Source organism: Lagenorhynchus albirostris, chromosome 6 (genome assembly GCF_949774975.1).
Source record: "Lagenorhynchus albirostris chromosome 6, mLagAlb1.1, whole genome shotgun sequence".
NCBI lineage: Eukaryota > Metazoa > Chordata > Mammalia > Artiodactyla > Delphinidae > Lagenorhynchus > Lagenorhynchus albirostris.
The window spans coordinates 70,312,164-70,331,871 of NC_083100.1; the positions used below are offsets into that span (position 1 = coordinate 70,312,164).

The 19,708-nt window shown below is 37.7% G+C and overlaps 1 protein-coding gene across 13 annotated transcripts in view; it reads right to left on the bottom strand.

Annotated features, from left to right (window-relative positions):
- TANK (TRAF family member associated NFKB activator) overlaps window positions 1-19,708 on the bottom strand; it is an 87,438-nt gene that overhangs the window by 49,372 nt on the left and 18,358 nt on the right. For 9 of the 13 annotated variants that reach the window (XR_009541175.1, XR_009541173.1, XM_060152779.1 and 6 more), the window contains exon 2: window positions 4,355-4,502. Coding sequence is in view for 9 of the 13 variants with exons in the window: in XM_060152779.1 (XP_060008762.1) it covers window positions 4,355-4,453 (99 nt within the window). In the remaining 4 variants the exon portion in view is untranslated. Of the gene's footprint in view, window positions 1-4,354; window positions 4,503-4,566; window positions 4,713-18,733; window positions 18,824-19,708 lie in introns of those variants that run through there. The other 4 variants (XM_060152776.1, XM_060152774.1, XM_060152780.1 and 1 more) reach the window with 4 other exon arrangements.

Sequence of the window (19,708 nt, forward strand, 5' to 3'; positions counted from 1 at the left end):
ACAGGAAAAAAATGGACTCTCATATGATAACCCTACTATTTTTTATTTGATTTTTTTAAATTGAATGAATTTGACATGTAACATTTTGTAAGTTTAAGGTGTACAGTGTGTTACTTTGATACATTTATATATTGTAATAGGATTGTTGTAGTCATATTTATCACAGTAAATAATTATAGTACCATATTATTATCTATATTTGTCATACCGTACATTGGATCTCTAGCTTTACTACTTGTTACAAATTTAAACACCGTCAGTCTTATCTGCCCCCCTCCAATTCCTTAGTAACCACCATTTTACTCTCTGTTTTTTACAGGTTTGACTTTTTTTGGATTCCAGATATAAGTGATTCATGATAACCCTTTTAACTTCCTGCCACCTCCACCCCTTATCTGCAAACTTATTTTCACTTGCAGCTATTTCTCTCTCTTGTTCCCTCCAATTCTTAGAGGAATGGGTGTTTCTCCTCTGTTCATAGTAAATTCCTTAACCTATTTCTGAATCTCCAGCAACCTACTGGTTTTCCTTATTTTCTCCCTCTTACCCTCCTGTCCTTCATATATTCCTTCACCCCATACATATAACTCAGAAATGTTATAAACATTCAAGGCTATGATGAAATCTGTTGTTCTACAACCTATATCTAGAAACTCCAATTCAGAACTCTACCTAGGCTTTTAGGTCCATATTTGCAACCATCCATTGGACATTTTCACCTGCATGTCCCATAGGTAACCAAACCTAATAACTAAAATCTAATTATACATCTTATTTCCCAACCCCTTAAATCTGAACCTTCTTCTCCATTCTTGGTTTCAGTTCATCAGCACCACTATTAATCCAGTCTTCTCTTCCAGATACATGGGTATCATCTTAGAATCTATGCCATCACCCTCAGAAGTGGCCTACATTCATATGCCACCTGCTTTTCATTCTATCTCCTAAATAAATCTTAGATTTATTCCCAAATTTATTCCCAATGCTTAATTTAAGTCCTCATTTTGATCGCTTGAAATGATTGCATTCATTCTTTCTTTTGTAAATTGAAGCATATGTACATATGTATTTAATATATGTATATTAATAGAAATATATATATTAAAATGCAACTTGATTTGCCACTTATTTTTATATTCCTGGATCTTAGACCATTGCTTAGCATCAATGTATGTTTGTTGAGTGAATTCTCTATCCTATTTATCCCCTATCCCACTGTCAGGAAGACCCTTCTAAAGCATATATTAAATCCTTCAATAAATTTTGAATGAATAAGAATACGTACAAACTACATAATCATAATCATAGAGATAGGGCTCTAATCTACCTTCACAGCTTCTTTTCCTATACTGCCCTATAGTTCCTTCTGGAGCCATAGGATCACCTTATGGTACATAAAACATACCATACATTCCTCACTTCCAAGATTTTATTATATAATATTCTCTCTCTGCTTGCAGGATCCGTTTTCCCTAATTTACCCAACTCCTCCTAATCTTAGCTAAAGGGTTGGGCTTAGTAGTGGGCTTATGACCTGATCCTTCCAGACTGAGATAGATGCCTCTTCTCTGTGCTCACATATTATCCTGTACAGATCTCTACTGTAGCACTTAGTATGCTATGGTAATAACTTGATCTTCCTTTTTTACTTATTGAAAGTTCCTTAAGGACATAAACTATATTTTATTTCAGTATTCTTAGAACCTCATTAAGGACCCAGTACACAGCAGACACTCAATAATGTTTCTTAAATAAATCAAAATATTTAGAGTTTAACATATAAGAATATATAGTATATATTTTTTCTTCCCCTGTTCTTGAGAAATGTAAAAAAATATTTCCCTTTCCCCTCTTTAAGATAATTGCTGCTGTGAGTGAAGGTTTCTTCCATGGCAGATAAGAGATTAAATTACAAAAGTTTTCAATTGCTTACCACTGGCCAGTGCAGAAAGAAGAGGAGACAGAGAAATTCCTGTGCCTGCCTTAACCCAAGAATATCTCAATATTCCTTTTCCCTAATTCTGTGTTTCCTAACTTTCCTAGAGCAAGTACAGTATTGGTGAAGTTTCTTAATGAACCTAATGGGAAAATAAGAAGAATAAAAGCTGGGAGTTTTTGTTTTGTTTTTTAAAAAGTGATTATGCCTTATACATAAACTGGAAAGGAAAAGAAATCCAAACTTCATTTCAATAATTGAGAAAGGGCTTCCCTGGTGGTGCAGTGGTTGAGAGTCTGCCTGCTGATGAAGGTAACACGGGTTCTTGCCCCGGTCTGGGAAGATCCCACATGCCGCGGAGCGGCTGGGTCTGTGAGCCATGGCTGCTGAGCCTGCGCGTCCGGAGCCTGTGCTCCGCAACGGGAGAGGCCACAACAGTGAGAGGCCCGCGTACCTCAAAAAAAAAAAAAAATTGAGAAAGTGCCTGTCATTATCCCATCTGTTTCTCTTGTGCACCCCTAATGAAGACATCTAGCCCATTAAGTTTACCTATATAACTGTGAGTATTCTTTAGTAAATCAAAAGGAGAATCACAAAGAATAATGATAATTTCTGAGGAATGCAGTGAAGTATGTATAACAGCTAGTTTTATAGTAGATGTATCAAATGGAAAGGAGGAAGGGAATTGTGTAGTTCCTATATTTATGGAAGAAACTAAGAACCGCATGGCTAGCATATTTCTTAGACTTCAGAATTCCACAGGCTAGTAAATTTTTTTTTTTAATTGAGGGAACCAACATAAGATCCTCCACTTTCAACTGCCCGTGCAGGAATAATTTAACATAGCAGGCCTTAGGCTGTTTATCTTCAGAAAGGCCTATTTGCAAGGCTGGCCCTTCACAGCATCTGGGAACTTGATTTTTGAAAACGTTTAAGTGATAAGATTCTAAATGCTGTGCCAGCCTACTTAGACTGTACCATGAGATTTATGGTGAATAACTACTTTCCTTCTGAGAATCTGAAATTTTGGTTGACAGAGGGTGCCTATGTAACCAGCCCTTAAAAAAAACCCAAGCTCTTGAGTCTCAAATGGAGTTCCCCATGCCAAAACACTGCAAGTGTGTTGAGTGAATTTTTGAAGCTGGAGACGGTGCACTCTGTGTGACCTCTCACAGGAGGGAAAGAGCGTAGGAAGCCTGCACACAGATTCCTCTAGACTCCACCTGATGTCTTTTTCCATTAGTGATCTGGCTGTGTATCTTTACAATGTCTCTGTAATAAACCTTAGCTCTGAGTATGACAGTATACTAAGTCCTGTGAGTCCTTCTAGAGAATCACAGAATGTGTGGGCGGCATTGGGGACCCCCAAAACACTAAGTAATGATATTAAACAAGCAAACAAAAAACTCTATGATCATCATTCAATGAATATATATGTTAATAAAATTTTGCTCTTTATTCTGACAGTACAGAAACATGGAAACAATATCAGAATAAAGGACAGAGTTTTAAACGGAATAAATTTAGCATTGTAAGAAGTTCATTACATTATTCTCATTTTGCTGTAGACCAGTGAAAACCTTATAATGGACAAATAACAGACATGTGCCTGGTAACTACCAGACCAAGTAATTTTTGCCTGGGTATACCTTTCTTCCAATTTACTTTCTTTTGAAACTGAAAGCACTAAACAGAAGTTTTACGTGTACAGGAGTAATTTTAAAAAGCTGAACATTCTGGTAAGTCACTAAAGATTTCACTGAAATAGTTGATTTTTAACTGTTACATTTAAAGAATGGAAGACTATTATAAATTAATAACAAATTTAGTTCCAGGATATTTTAAGATTTGTACAGTCCTCGCACCAGCCAAATAACCATGTAAAAAAAAAAAACACAAAAAGGGCTTCCCTGGTGGCGCAGTGGTTGAGAGTCGGCCTGCCGATGCAGGGGACACGAGTTCGTGCCCTGGTCCGGGAAGATCCCACATGCCATGGAGCGGCTGGGCCCGTGTGCCATGGCTGCTGAGCCTGCACGTCCGGAGCCTGTGCTCCACAACGGGAGAGGCCACAACAGTGAGAGGCCCGCGTATCGAAAAAAAAAACAAAAAAAACACAAAAAAATCAAACTAGCTGAGATAATAATACTTCTGACTTTCAGTTTGTCATTTTATTTAAAAATTATTTATGGAAGATAACATTCTTATCTTTCCTCAATACAATCACCTTAAAATGAATTCTTCCCACAGGTCACAATGTTTTTAAAAAAGATAATAAATAAAAATCTCAAATTTCATCCATTAATATATCACTGTGTTTTAGTTCTTCAAGGCACTTTCTAACAATATAATATTTTCCATTGCACAAGACTCAAATTCCATTTACCAGGGTAAATAACTTTCAAAACCAAAACCACATACCTTTTGCTGTAGTTCTTTTACTGCTGAATCTCTATCCATGCATGCCTGTCGAAAGGCTTCATAAGCTTTATTGAGTTGCTCGCCAATGTTTTTATCCATTCCTCTCTGTCCTGTAGCATCACTATAAATGATGGAGTAAATGACAGGTCTGGAAAATAATTGAAAAATTTAGATAGCTATTAAGTTATATAAATCTCACTTTAAAAATGTACCTCAGGGCTTCCCTGGTGGAGCAGTGGTTGAGAGTCCGCCTGCCGATGCAGGGGACACAGGTTCATGCCCCGGTCCGGGAAGATCCCACATGCCGCGGAGCGGCTGGGCCCGTGAGCCATGGCCGCTGAGCCTGCGTGTCCAGAGCCTGTGCTCTGCAAAGGGAGAGGCCACAACAGTGAGAGGCCCGCGTACCGAAAAAAAAAAAAAAATGTACCTCAAAGACAGTTCTATATGGTTTATCATGAACATTATAGCACCAAGTACTATCAAGTTTTATAAAGGCAAAAAAGCCTCATTTAAAATCCTGATCAGAAATATTGTGAAACCTTAACTTCTACAATTTTTAAATATTTTTTACTAATGTTTAAGGAGCAATTAGGGTTCCAGTTCATAAAGATCCTACTTTGCACATGGTATTCTAGAAATGCAAGCTAAAAATGGAAAAACGTAAAAGGCCATTTGTTATTACTCTTTATTACAGAAATGCACAACAGGATTAGCAATGTGAGAAGGGATTTCTTTTTACTAAATGGACAGTTATTCCCACTTACAAGGTAAATGCTTGCTACACTGAAATTAGAGCAAAATTAAGTAGATAAATGTTTGTGGATGGAGTTCACACTGTTGTTATCACAGAGCAATTAAAATGTGTGAAAATGCTCTTATTTTAGCACAAAATCTAGGGAGAGCTGCCGTTGGACTCTACATTAAAAAAGAAAAATCACATCCCATCAGTCCTACCCCTATGCTCTATTAGTTTGCCAACTTTTTTGCTATTTCTGAACTACAGGTGATTTACTCAGTGGAGGTAATTTATTTTTATCATCTCAACTTGCATAACATCTCTAACGACATTCCCTGACTCTGAGCAGAGGGTCATCTAATGACTGATTCTTCCTGTCAAGCTGTAAAAACCACACCACAGAGCCTTTCTCTTAATCCTCTGAAAGCCAGAGTAGACAAAGTTCTCTATCAGTCATAGGGGATTTTGGGGGTACCAAATTATTTCACTCCCTTATGATTAGAAATCCTTCATAACCGTCTCTAACCTTTTATAACACCTTTATTTTATTGTCAGGTATATATGCTTTAAAAAACTTTCAGTATTTTACATTAAGATGTTCATATAACATAAACTCACCATTCTAAAGTATACACTTTTGTGGTTTTCAGTATATTCACAATGTTGTGTAACCATCACCAATATCTAATCACAGAACATTTTTATCACCTCAGAAAGAAAGCCTGTACCTATTAGCAGTTAGTCCCAATTCACATCTCCCCTCTATCCCCTGACAACCACTAATCTACTTTCTGACTCTATGGATTTGCCTACTTTGGACGTTTGGAGTCATAAAATACATGCCCTTTGTCTCTGGCTTTTTTCATGTAGCATAAAATTTCCAACCTTTATCCATGTTGTAGCATGTAACAGTACTTCATTGCTTTTTATGTCTGAATAATATTTCATTTTATGAATATACTACATTTTGTTTATTCATTTCTCAGTTAATGGACATTTGGGTTGTTTCCACTTTTTGGTTATTTTGAATAAAGCTACAATTTGTGTATACATATCTGTGTGAACATATGTTTTTAATCTCTTAGATATGTGCTTGGGAGCAGAATTCCTGGGTCAGATAACAATTATGTTTAACTTTTTGAGGAGCTGCCACAAAAGTTCCAGACGTTTCCACAGAAGCTGTACCATTTTATATTTCCACTAGCAACGTACAAGAGTTCCAATTTCTCCACATCTTCACCAATAATTGTTGTCCATTTTAAAATTATATGCTAGGATCCTAGTGGGTATGAAGTGATACCTCATCACAGTTTTGATGTTGAGCATCTTTACAGTGCTTATTGGCCATTTGTATATCTTCTTTGGAGAAATCTCTAGTCAAGTCCTTTGCCCACTTTTCATATATACATACATATATATATAATTTGTAATATTTTCTCCCATTCTATAGATTATCTTTTCATTTCTTTGATAGTGCCCTTTGACAAAGTTTTTAGTTTGATGAAGTCCAATTTATCTATTTTTTTTTGTTCTTGTGCTTTTCATATCATATCTAAGAAACCACTGCCTAACCCAAGATTACATGGATTTTCACCTGCATTTCCTTTTAGAAATTTTATAATTTTAGCTTTTACATTTAGATCTTTGATCCATATTGAGTTAATTTGTATAATATGGTATGAGGTAGGGTTCCACATTCATTCCTCTGCATGTGGCTAGCCAGTTGTCCTGGTATCATTTGTTGAAAAGGCTTTTCTTTTCCCACTGAATGCCCTTGGCAGCCTTGTTGAAAATCAGTTTACCATAAATCACAATGCCCTTTTAAATACCTAGGTAATATTTCAATCCCGTCAGCCAGTCTTTCATTTTTTTTTTTAATTAATTTATTTATTTATCCATTTTTGGCTGTGTTGGGTCTTCGTTTCTGCGCGAGGGCTTTCTCTAGTTGTGGCAAGCGGAGGCCACCCTTCATCGCGGTGCACGGGCCTCTCACTATCGTGGCCTCTCCTGCTGCGGAGCACAGGCTCCAGACGCGCAGGCTCAGCAGCTGTGGCCCACGGGCCCAGCTGCCCCGTGGCATGTGGGATCCTCCCAGACCAGGGCTCGAACCCGCGTCCCCCGCACCGGCAGGCGGACTCTCAACCACTGCGCCACCAGGGAAGCCCAGTCTTTCATTTTAAGATACTAAATACACTCCTAAGTTATTTTCTAGGCTTGATAAAAACAATTTCAAGGATTTTATTATGGGGATTACAGTGTCTTTACCTTGTGAAGCAATGAAAGAATGATATATTTTTTAGGCACTCCACTTGAAATTTGTTTTTACTGCTACTTCTGATAGATGGAAAAGATGAAATACTGTTAGGATAATTAACATTGCCAGGATCTCTGACATACCGTAGACACTACGGAAACATGAGTAATTAGCATGAACACAAAGCATCACTTCGAGTATTTATTTAGATATTATCATTCAAAAAATTGATTTAGGGTGGCTTAAAAAAACACAAGATTAAAAATAAGTATATAAGCAGGAAAAGAAAAATAAGGGTAGGTAGCTAAAGGGACTATAGTATACTGTAATATGCTCATGCAGAAATTAGATGATTTAAGTAGCTAAGTGGCTAGGTTGTCTATCACTGTCTTAATAAGCTGCAGATGTCATAACAAATTGTCAATGTAAACCACACCTATATTTATCTGGGACAAACAAGAGGCTTGAATTGGGAACCCATCTAGTTTCTTGTTTTGTTCTATCACTGGCTGACCCTGTGAGCTTAGTTCAGGGCCACTAAATCTTTTGGGACTCAAGTTTCTACCTCTTCAAAACAAAAAGAGATGTCTGGATTCAATTTCTAAGAAACTTCTTTGTTCTACGGTTCTTGAGTCTGTGAATCTAAAAATGCATGTCTGTTCCATCAAGAAGGTGCATTCTTGCTTTTAAAAATGTAAATACAGTACTAAAAACAGCTGCATCATATGCAAGTAAATCATGTGCAGCCTTCATTTCAGTTCCACACAAATGTCACTAGGAAGAGTTACTGAGTAAATTCCACATGGATGCATCCGATTTCCTGAAATAAGAATGTATGCTGGGGAGATATGATTCAGGTCAATACAACTAAATAAATGATGCATTTAATTCCTTTCTCACAACAAAGAAGAAAATTGGATGTTAGATCAGTGACACTGACCAGAGAAAAAGGAAACAGTCTCTGGGACGCAGTTAATTAAATTGGACAGATTTCAAATATTAACACTCTGAACTTTAAAGCCACTTGTTCCTCTATTTTTTAAAGCATTTGTTAAGTGTAAAATTAATTTCACAATTTAAGAGGCAGTCACAATTCAATTACATTTTGGTATGTCTTCTGCAAAACTTGCCAGGCTCCAGGGAAATGGTTTTATTTACAATAAACATGCTCAAACTCAAATCAAATGGCCACTCTCATCCCCTAAACCCAGGAGGTCCAAGCTAGAGCCAGCTCTGCCTTGGAAACATTCTTCTAGTTATGGCTTCACTCTTTTAAATGTATTTTAAGGAAAGCCTTCCGTGGTAATTTCTTTATTTCTGGGTTTGGTTTACTAGTTTCCTCATACCACACAAGGAAAAACTTAACTCACTGATGCCCAAGACAGTATAGCTGGGTGGGCAGAATACAAAGCATCCCACCCCCAGGGTAATCCTGGCTTCAGGATAGTCCTGTCACACCTACCTCTATTCCTCTGACAGAAGTCCCTTTTTTCCTTTGGGTTGTTCCTGTAAGATGGAAAATGGAGGGTGGCAAGTTCCTATTCTGCCTCCCAGGTCCAGCATGTGCTTGCACAGGAAGAAGTACTAAGAAAATCCCTGGGCATCAGGCTGCTTCCTCTTTCATTGATCCTTGGTTCATAACGAAACTGTTCTAGGATAGGAGAATCAGCCTGCATGAGGGCCAATAATTTTATTTTCCCTTGGTAAAATTTCCCAGCTCCAACAAAGCTGTGTCAACTACTAGGGCCAAACTTTGATTTCAATAAAATATATACCATTATGATTCAATTAAATTAGAAAAACTGAAGTAGTTGTTTGCTTAATACATGTAAGGCACTATGTGGGATGCAGCAAGGGGCTTTAGGGATAGTGCCACCTTAATGTTGTGTTCCTTTTACAAAGTTTTTCACCAGCTCTTCATTTCCTGTTACTCGTATTCCAATCTGACTGATAAGGCTCAGAGGAGTTAAATGACCTGCATACAGCTACAAAGCTATAAGCAAGTGACTGGGACTAAATCTTTGAAACTCTTAGTTCAAGGATTGTTTATTAAAGCCAGCTGCAAAGTATTCTCCTAAAATGCCATGATGGATATTTCATTCCATAAAACATTTACTGAGTGCCAACAAAAAACAAAGCCTGGGCTGGCCGCCACTGATGTAGTGAAAACAAAACAGACATGAAACCTACCCTGACGACGGGTAGGTTTAAGTTACACCATTAGCTGTAACTTAAAGAATATATATGAGTACCTGGAGATATTTAAAGGCTAGAGTTTGGAAAGGAAAGTGCTCACATCAATTTACAAGGTTTAGGAAAGGCTTTGAGAGGTAGATGGCATTTGACTTGGGTTTTGAATTATGGGTAGGAATGACCTCACCCATTCCTTTTATTTGACTGTCAAATAGCAGTCATCCTTTCTAAAACAGGTTCCTGACAATTATAAAGATTTTTTTTTGTGCTAGATAATATCCATTCTTCACTAAAACAGCCCAGGATTACACACATTTCTTATGCATTGTTCAGTTTGAATTTCCAGATCAGGACAACTCTGCAAACCTGAGACAATTCTTAAGTATAACAATTATGGTTACTTATAGAAGTGATTAATTAGGCTAGTCCTTGTCCATGATGCTTGAAAAGAAGCAAGGGTAGTAATGGAATACAGGACAAGTCCTATATCTGCTCTGGACCTCGATTTTTCTTGCTTTTAAAGTGAAGGGGTTACAAGACAATCTCCTTCAACTTTATGACTAGACAGCATTTCTAAACAAATACAGAGTATAGAAGCTTTTGCTTGGCAAATATAGTGATTTTTCCTCATAAATGATATCATAGATTTAAAAGTTACAAGCCAGTTGATATGGTAATTCATTTAAAGATAATGAGAAGTATGGAATAAAGTTATGTGGGATGTCCTAGAAGAGACATGATACTGTGAAAATATGTGATATGAAAATACATGATGTAACACTGTGAAAATTAATGACTTTCTTTATTTCATAACAATTATATAGTCCCTCCTAACACTTTACTAGGTAGAATGAAAAAAAAGTACAGGCTTTGAATTCAGATCTCAGATCTGCAGTTTTCTAGCCATTTACTTAGCTTTTCTGAGCATTAGTTTTCTTATATATAGTTTGTAGGTTTATTGTGAAGACTGAGATCATATATGAAGCAATATCTGTTAACTGTTCCTCAATATCCATTCTCTCCTCTTCTAGTATTCCTGATTTTTAGCTGATGTGGTCATGTGACTGTGTTCTGGTCATCGGCAAGTAAGTATAACTTCCAAGACAAGCTCTCTTCTTTTTCCCTTTCCCAGTTGGATGGAATATTGTGGTTAGTCACCCAAAACACTGTGGTGAGGGCAACACTTCCAGGATGGTGGAACAACAAGAATGACAGGTCCTTGACACTGTGGAACTGCCAGATCAGCTCTGGACATCTTATACTTTGAATTGTAATACGTGAGAGAAATAAAATATCTGTCTTATTTGTTTAAGCCAGTGTCTTTGGGGGTCTCTTAAGAGAGGAGCTGAGCTGTATCCTAACTGGTACAATATTCAAGACTGGTTCAGTGCTGAACACACAGTAGGTTCTCCTTTTTCCATGGGAAAGAGACAAACTCATAGTCTTTGCCTTATAAGCTCTAATTAGAGCTTATAATTTAGTAAGGCAGAAACACATGGAAATGATTAACCATATTAACAGATCAATTATAAATGTGTAAAAATGTATAAGCGTATCTTTATAGGTATCTGGGAAACATAGGTAGAAGCATTTGTAGGAACTGACCCAAAGGCTCACTCAAGATTTGTACATTTCATTGTATTTAAGTTTTATCTCAAAAGAAGAAGAAAAGAAAGAACTGTTAAATAAAGAGTATGAGCAGGAAAAAGGCTCAATAGAAGGAACAATTAACATGAGAGGAACTGTGGAAGGCTTCACAGAGGATCTGACGCTTATACTGGGACCTGAAATATGAGAAGGATTTCAACAAGTAGAGAATGAGAGGGGAAAGAACATTCACTCTGAAGGAGCTGAGGCTCTGAGAAATCACTAGTATAGTGCATTTAGGGACTGGTGGTGAGTATTGTATTTATGAAAGTAAGGTGTATGTACAGACAGGATGGAGAGGTCAGGGTGCTAAGACAGGTGCATAGTCAGGGCCACCATGTGTGATTGTGCTGCACTGAAAGATCCCTATAGGTACCGTTCATGTAGACCATAATTGGAAAGAGTTACACCCTAGAGTTACAGAGTGCACTAACTACATAAACTATACTACACAGCAGATTAGATAAGGCCAGATTGCAGTAGACCTTGAATGTCACTCTTAAGAAATTTAGACTTTAACTTGCTAACATTAAGGAATAATGGAGGATTGTCAAGCAGGAGATGGATATGTTTTAGAAAGATTAACTGGATATCAGCAGGGAATATAAACAAATGAGGGAGACAAAGTGAAGATATCCATAAGAAGCTACTGCTGTATTCTGAGTGAAAGATGAGGGCTTAAACTAGAGTAGGGAAAATGAAAGATGAATGAATTCAAGAGACATTTTAAAGGTAGAATCAATAGGATTTGTTGGCCAACTGGATCTGTACAACAGACAAGAAGGAAGCGTTCAGGGCCCAGCAATTCTGAATCAGTTGGCCTGGGAAGGAGTCCTATAATCTATATTTTAATAAGTAAAGTAATCAGGTTATTTTGTTAAAGATAGTTCACCAGCCATATTCTTCAAAAATTAGGCAAACAGTGATGCTAGTCAGCCACAGAGAAACAGGAAGAAATACTGAGGGGGAGAGGAGAGGATATTGAATTCAATTTTGAACAAAAGTGCTAACAGAGACATAATTAACAACAGTCAGGAAAAATGTACCAATTGAGTGATAATGAAATCTAAAGGAAGAAATGATGGCTAAGTATGCCTTCCCTCCTGCTTATATTCTTAAAGTTTTTAATGTCCTCTGATACTGGTTGACAGTCAACCAGGCCAAAATCTTTTTACCAAAAAAGAAACAAACAAACAAACCCCTTACATTTTTTAAAAGAAAACAGTGGAGGGAGAAAGAAGCAATACTTGTTATTGTACCACTTTGTGCCACAAGATGCACACTTTTTTTCTCCCAAATATAAACCAAAAAAGAGGATAGGCCCACTGGACAACGTCAGAAGGAAAACTAGGATATGCATAAAATAGTAAGGCATTTTAGTATAAGTCTGTTACCTTATATGAAGAGATTATTAGCCAAACAGGAACGTTATCTAACGTTCTGTTCTGTTAACATTTATACAGTGTTAAATAACAAGAAAAATAACTTTCTGGTAGAGTGAATGTGTTATTTTTCTTAAGTCTCTCTCTTCTACTCTACCAAATTTATGATAATGAAATAGTATTATTAATGATCTTTCACAAGAGTAGAACATTTGTACCTATCTTCTGGTTTTAATTTAAAAAGTGTGAAAAAATATTTTCAGTAATCTTAAAAAGGTCCCGCCAACCAGAAGAGATGACACAGGTTGCACCAGATTCATAAAGGGCAAAGTTGTTTTTGAAAAAGAAGTAGTTAAAATCTCATGAGTTAACAGATTAGGGGCCCCTCCAGCATCTCTGAGTCATTTACTAAATCATAACCACTACGAAAGGAGAGAGCTCTTCTATGAAAAGAGAATGAAACTTCAGGAGACAGAGGACCTTTTCACAAAAAGGTCTATTTTCTCTTAAATCGCAGTTGAAATCGCTGAACAGTCATTTAGCCTTGAGAATATTACCAATGATAAATGGGAACAGGCAAAAGCCTACATAATTATAAGCTGTACTCTGTGCTCTTAATTACCAGCACAAAACTCTACGGCTCTTCATACCGCTGCTTTTAATTTCCCTGAGGACACCTAGAGGCTGCTGGGCAAATGTTTGCAAGTCACAACTTGTCTTATTAGAAGTAACTGAGAGAACTCCAGTGAGAAAATAAATAAGGTTTCAGAGATATCCAGATCTCCATTCCTAGTCATTCCCAAGATGTTTAGGTTGTGACTTTAAATGTATAATATGATAGAAGTTTAAAACCAGATACAGTATTTTTATACCATGCAACACACTTTCTTACTCCTACTGTTGAATACTCCTGAAGACAGGACTAAAAATCCCTGGGTAGCCTGACAAACCAACTTCTCAAACCTGCCTCTGTGCCAAAATTACCCAAATCTCTACTCTTTTCAGGGCCACTCCAGTTTTCCTCAAACGTGAATATTCAGATCTAGTTAAGTCCCAGATCCCAAATGTGAATATTCAGATCTAGTTAAGTCTAGCTTGTTATGCTACCCTACTGTGGAGGAGCAAGAGTTTATTAAAAAATTTGATTCTGTTTCATTTCCTTTTGCATCTGGAAAAAATTAAAAAGATGCTAAAAAATAAGATTCCAAATCTTATTTTTAACTGAGACCACATCTTGTGTAAAATGTGTTAATTTCTCTCTTAATACAAGTTAGAGAATCAAAATTAAAAAGCCTAGTCAACCAAAGATAGAATCAGAGTTGAAGTGCAGAAAACATGTCCAGTCTAGATATGCTTGTTGATGGGTGAGAGTAAATAAGCTGTAACCTTTCTGTGGACCTCGGTTCCCTCATCTGTCCCAGTTTAGAATGTCTGGGGTACAGCATGCTGTAGGACATGGGTTCCCAACCTGTCAGTACATTAGAATAATCCAGGGCAGTTTCAAAAAACAGATCAGCCACCCCTGTCCAAGACTTCTTGGATCATAATTTTTTTTGGTGGAGAGGGGGCGGTGAGGGGAGGAAGAGGGAGAAGCAAGTGTGAAAGATTTAGAATCACTGCCATAGGGGACCAAGTCATAACTGGGAAAGCACTGTACTCTGTAAAACACTACACAAATATGCACCAAGGCAGGGAAATAGGCTTTCATAAAGTGTCCTTTTGTTCCACAGTGATCTGCTTTATGAACTGTTCCAAAAGAAGTGTATAGAATTGAGAAACAAAAATAGCAGTTGCTAAGGTAGATGTTCTTAAAAAAAAAAAAAAAAGGTATTTTGATACTTTGGCAGATGGTCCAGAGCAACAGCACTCTTGTCGATCTTGATTCCATGAAATTTCCACAGTTCATCAGTCTATGTGACAACTGTTTTCTCTATTAATGGAAGAGACACCATTAATGGCATTTGCACTGAAGTTCATGCTGAAAGAGAAATCTGAGTGTGACCAGAGTTCTCCCACCAAGCAGTCCTTATAACTTGATTCTACCCGTACCAATACTCTAAATCATCTCAATTCTATTTAAATTCTCTAACTATCTACAGATAGTCTAGAAAGGGCATAGATCCCAGTGCCATGCCTTCAATCCGAATAGGCACACAGCTATGAACCAGAAGGACAATCTTAGTCTTATAATTGAATGGGAAGCTTCCCAACAGTGGTGGTGGTTCCCTATTTCCTCCTGGGAAACCTTAGGGCCAGGGGTAGAGACTGACACCTGCTGAGGTAAAAACTGCTTGCTACTTTACATAAACTACCTTATTTTAATGTTCCCTTTCCAGATAAGGAAACTGAGCTTCAAAAGGTTAAATACGTTGCCTGAGTTCAACGAATTAGAAAATGGAAGACCCAGATAAATCCAGGTCTCTTTGATGTGAAAGTCCAACATCCTACCTCTTTTCACCCTAATTTAGTTTTTATTTTATTTTTAATCAAAGCATAACACATCTACATTTTAATGAGTAAAATAACTTTATAAGGTTTAAGAAAAACAGTAGTACCTTACTCTCCTCCCTTCCCATTTCCTGCTTCACCTTGGCAACAATTTTCAGCTCTTTTGGTTGATTCCTCTTTTTTTTTAATAAATTTATTTTTATTTTATTTTTAATTTTTGGCTGTGTCAGCTCTTCGTTGCTGCACGCGGGCTTTCTCTAGTTGCAGCGAGCAGGGGCTACTCTTCGTTGTGGTGAACAGGCTTCTCATTGCAGTGGCTTCTCTTGTTGTGGAGCACAGGCTCTAGGAGTGTGGGCTTCAGTAGTTGTGGCACGTGGGCTTCAGTAGTTGTGGCACGTGGGCTCAGTAGTTGTGGCACGCTGGCTCTAGAGTGCAGGCTCAGTAGTTGTGGTGCACGGGCTTAGTTGCTCCGCGGCATGTGGGATCTTCCCTGACCAGGGCTCGAACCCGTGTCCCCTGCATTGGGAGGTGGATTCTTAACCACTGCGCCACCAGTGAAGTCCCTTTTGGTTGATTCTTTTTGGTATTATCTCTGTATCTCTAAATAACATGTTAATATTGCCACTACTGAGTTTTCAGTTTTACTTGTCTTCCCACTATGCAAAATAAGGATTCAGCTCTCTTTAAAATCTCCCCTCCCTTTATATTCTCTCCATTCTCCTCATATAGTTATATCCTATTTTTTGGTTAGATTTGCATTCTACTTTAACTTTCTTATGACTACGTAATGCTATTCACTGCTGAGCCATATAATATACTATGGCTCCTTTTCCTTTCCTGAAAAACATTTTTCCTGAAAAAATTTCTTGTTTGTTTCATTTCTTATTATCATTACTACAACTCCTCAATCCATTGAGACACTTCAATTATTCTATCAATTTCATCTTCCTAGAAGAATCTCTCCTTGACCTTTCTGACTTGCTCAAGTCTAGATTTGTTGATTTCTATGCCTAGAGGAAAGCCTTCATCTTGAGACTTTCTTTCAACTTGAATTTGATGATTCCCTTTATTCACCTCTCTCTCTAGCTGAATCCCTCATTTTCAGTATCCCAAATCTTCATCCTTCTTGTTTTACTCCCCAATTTGGTGAAGTAAACCCTCTAGTAGCTTCCTGATAAAGTGCCTGCAAAGTAAATTTTTTGAGACCCTTCATAACGGAAAATATCTTTACCCTCAGATTTAAAGGACAGTTTGCCAGGTTAAAAGTTCTAGGTTGGAAGTAATTTTTCCTCAGAGTTTTATAAGTTTTACTATGCTCCCTTTTGTTTTTGTTGAAGTCCAGAGCCATTTTGATTTCTGATCTTGTACTTAACCCACGTGGAAGTTCACCCTTCAGTTCTTGCAAATTTTCTTGAATAACTTTTTGAGCAATTTCATTCCTTCTGTGTCCCTTTCTATGACTCCTACTATCTGGATGTTAAATTTTCTGAAGTGGTACTCTGACTCCTCCCACCCTCCTTCTTCTTGTTTGTTTATTTATTTATTTTTAGCTGCATTGGGTCTTCGTTGCTGCGCGCGGGCTTTCTCTAGCTGTGGCGAGCGGGGGTTACTCTTTGTTGAGGTGCACAGGCTTCTCATTGTGGTGGCTTCTCTTGTTGTGGAGCATGGGCTCTAGGTACCCGGGCTTCAGTAGTTGTGGCACGCGGGCTCAGTAGTTGTGGCTCGTGAGCTCTAGAGCACAGGCTCAGTAGTTGTGGCACATGGGCTTAGCTGCTCTGTGGCATGTGGGATTTTCCCGGACCAGGGCTTGAACCCATGTCCCCTGCATTGGCAGGCGGATTCTTAAGCACTGTGCCACCAGGGAAGTCCCCCTCCTTCTTTTTAAACAAACATTTCTTCCCTTATTTTATAGATAAAAATATCTTAAGCCTGTTGTCTTTGACAACCAGCATTATGATACCAAATGATATCTAACCAATCCTGAATAAAAATTAATAATCAAAGAAAGTAGTGGTGCTTTTGGAGCTCCATTGAGGCTGCAGGTGTATGAGCCAAACAATGGTCTACCACCAATTGCCCAGTTCAACCAGAGCAGCTCAACTGTGATTAGTTATATACATTGGGATTTCAAGTTTGAAAAGAATCACAGGCCTAAAGGTAGATTTCCACCACCTCCACCCCTAAAATGATTTATAAATCTTTAACAAGTCTACTTTTTGTGGACAAGTAGAGACAAGTGTGGGTGATTTAGTAAGTAGAAAAAGGTCCTCTGCTGGGTTTCCCCCACTGCTGAGACTATTCTGCTTCTGGGTAAATATTCTACCAGGGTTCACACTTGTGGTAAGATGCCAGTTCAAATCTACAGAAGCTTCAGGATGGGGGAAGGATCACACAGAGTAAATATGACGTCTTCCACTCTGCCCTAGAAAAGAAAGTCACCTGCTTTTCCCAACCCCTCAGGGTATGAATAATAATGAGTTCATATTCTATCTCAGAAAAGTTGCCATCTTAGCAAACGAAGAGGTGAATAAGTGAGATACATCCTGTCTTTTCTCTATCTTAGCTCTATGTTTGCCTCCTCACTCACACAAAGCAACAGAAGCAAAAAGCAGAAAATAAGTCAACAATGTAGTATATACACATAAATAAAATAACATCCTCTTAGATGGTTAAGGTAAACCTTTAAAGACACTAAAAAGTATGTATGTTTTCCTTGCCTGAAGAGAGGAAATGGAAGAGAACTGTCACTCCTGACATTTACTTACGATCATTTCCCACTTTTAAGAAAGTTCCATAACACAAGCAGCCAATTCCCCAAAATGACAGCTTGCATTTCTGTTCTCACTTTCCAGGTTGTAAACTTCGGTTATGGATATACCCATAGCACACTGCACTACACTGTTACTATGTTCCAATCAGGCAGCTAAAATAATAGAAACTTAAATATCATAGATCCAGTAGTGTCAGAATTTGGATTTCGTATTTTTTTCATAAGCTGGATTGCTAAATGCATCAGGATAAACAAGGTAAGACAATCCCACTGATCAAACCAAAAGCTCCCCAGACCAGGTTCTCCACTATGCTGGATGTTAAAACTTGGTGAAACTTTTTGTGCTATCTTCTAAGAGTTAAAAGAAGACTTTATAGCCAAGACCACACCCATGAGTCTCAGCTTTGCCTCATTTCCTTTTTTATCTCCAGTAGGACCTCTCTCAAACTGTTTATCAAATTCTATGGGTTGAAGTGCAAAACTAAATAGTATTAACACCAAAAAGGAAATTAGGCATGTGATGTTCTACCCATCTAAGGTAAACATAAACACTGCATTGCTCAGTTGTGGTTGGTTGAATCCCTGGATGTGGAACTGCCAGTATGGTGGAACCACAGATACGGAGGAACCTTAGATACAGAAGGCTGACTGTAAAATATATGCAGATTTTCAACTGAGCAGAGGGTTGGCATGCCTAACCCCTGTGTTGTTCAAGGATCAACTGTAGTTAGAATAGTGAAGTTTTACATCAACAGGCTATCTATTTTTTACCATTTCCTTACAGATAATAGGTATGCTTTTAAAAAACATGCAAGTCTTTATTTATTTAGGGCACGCCCCCCAAATTATGCCAATAATTATCTGTTCTAGATTAATAGATGATAATTTAAGATACTCAAATATCCAAGCATTGACATAATGCCTGTATTCTTCTGTAAATAACACTTACGAGTGTCTTGAAGTCTCCTCCACAGTTCACAGATGTACACTGCTAAACTCCATTATCTAAGGTAATAGTCTTGAAAGTAATCAAAAAATATTTAAAATAATCATTTATAAAAGTTAGTAACTCTACCAAAGATTACATAATACAATACTATCCACATATTAACAGTAAACCATTAGCTGAGTAAAACGGTGGGCTCTGGTTGGATGGTTTGTATTCCTTAGAAGCCAGCCCTGTTCTTACGTGTATGCAGAGGCCATGTACATCCCTAGACGGTGCTACTGATTTTCACTTCAAATTAAATAAGTAAAAGCATGCTGAGCTTGCATATGTTCTCAACCACTCCTTTTGAAACTCCCCTATGGGATTTGGCTAGAGTAGAATGTCAGCTTGGTTACTACCTCTAAAGCAAGAAATTTCCTGGCAAAATTGGGAAGCTGATGACAACAAAGTGAAACTGATGCTTTCTCAGTTGAGTATCCCTCCTGGTTTCTTTCAGGGCATAGAAGAGCTTGCCCCTGTAGAAGCAACACTCTTTCCTTCATAAACTGGAGTAGAGAAGAGAAAAAACAGTAAAACACTTTATTATCAGCCTCAGTCTACCTACAGCATTTTCCCAGAACAGGGGGGAAAAAAAAGGTGGGGGACAAAAATAACCAGGATCAGTACAGCAGTTCTTCTTTCTTGACATTATTGGTGTTTCACACCCTTTCTTTTATAAGGATTTACTCTAAGGAGTTTTTGTTTGTTCGCCTTTTAAAGTTCTGGACCTTTTTGCTGAATATTATTGCTGTTTTTAAGAACAATGTACAATTGACCCTTGAACAACATGGGTTTTAACTGCATGTATACACTTACAGGTGAATTTTTTTCCCACTAAATATATACTACAGTACTACACTATCTGAAGTTGGTTGAATCTGAGGATGCAGAACCTCAGACACGGAGGGCTGACTATAAATTACATGCAGATTTTCA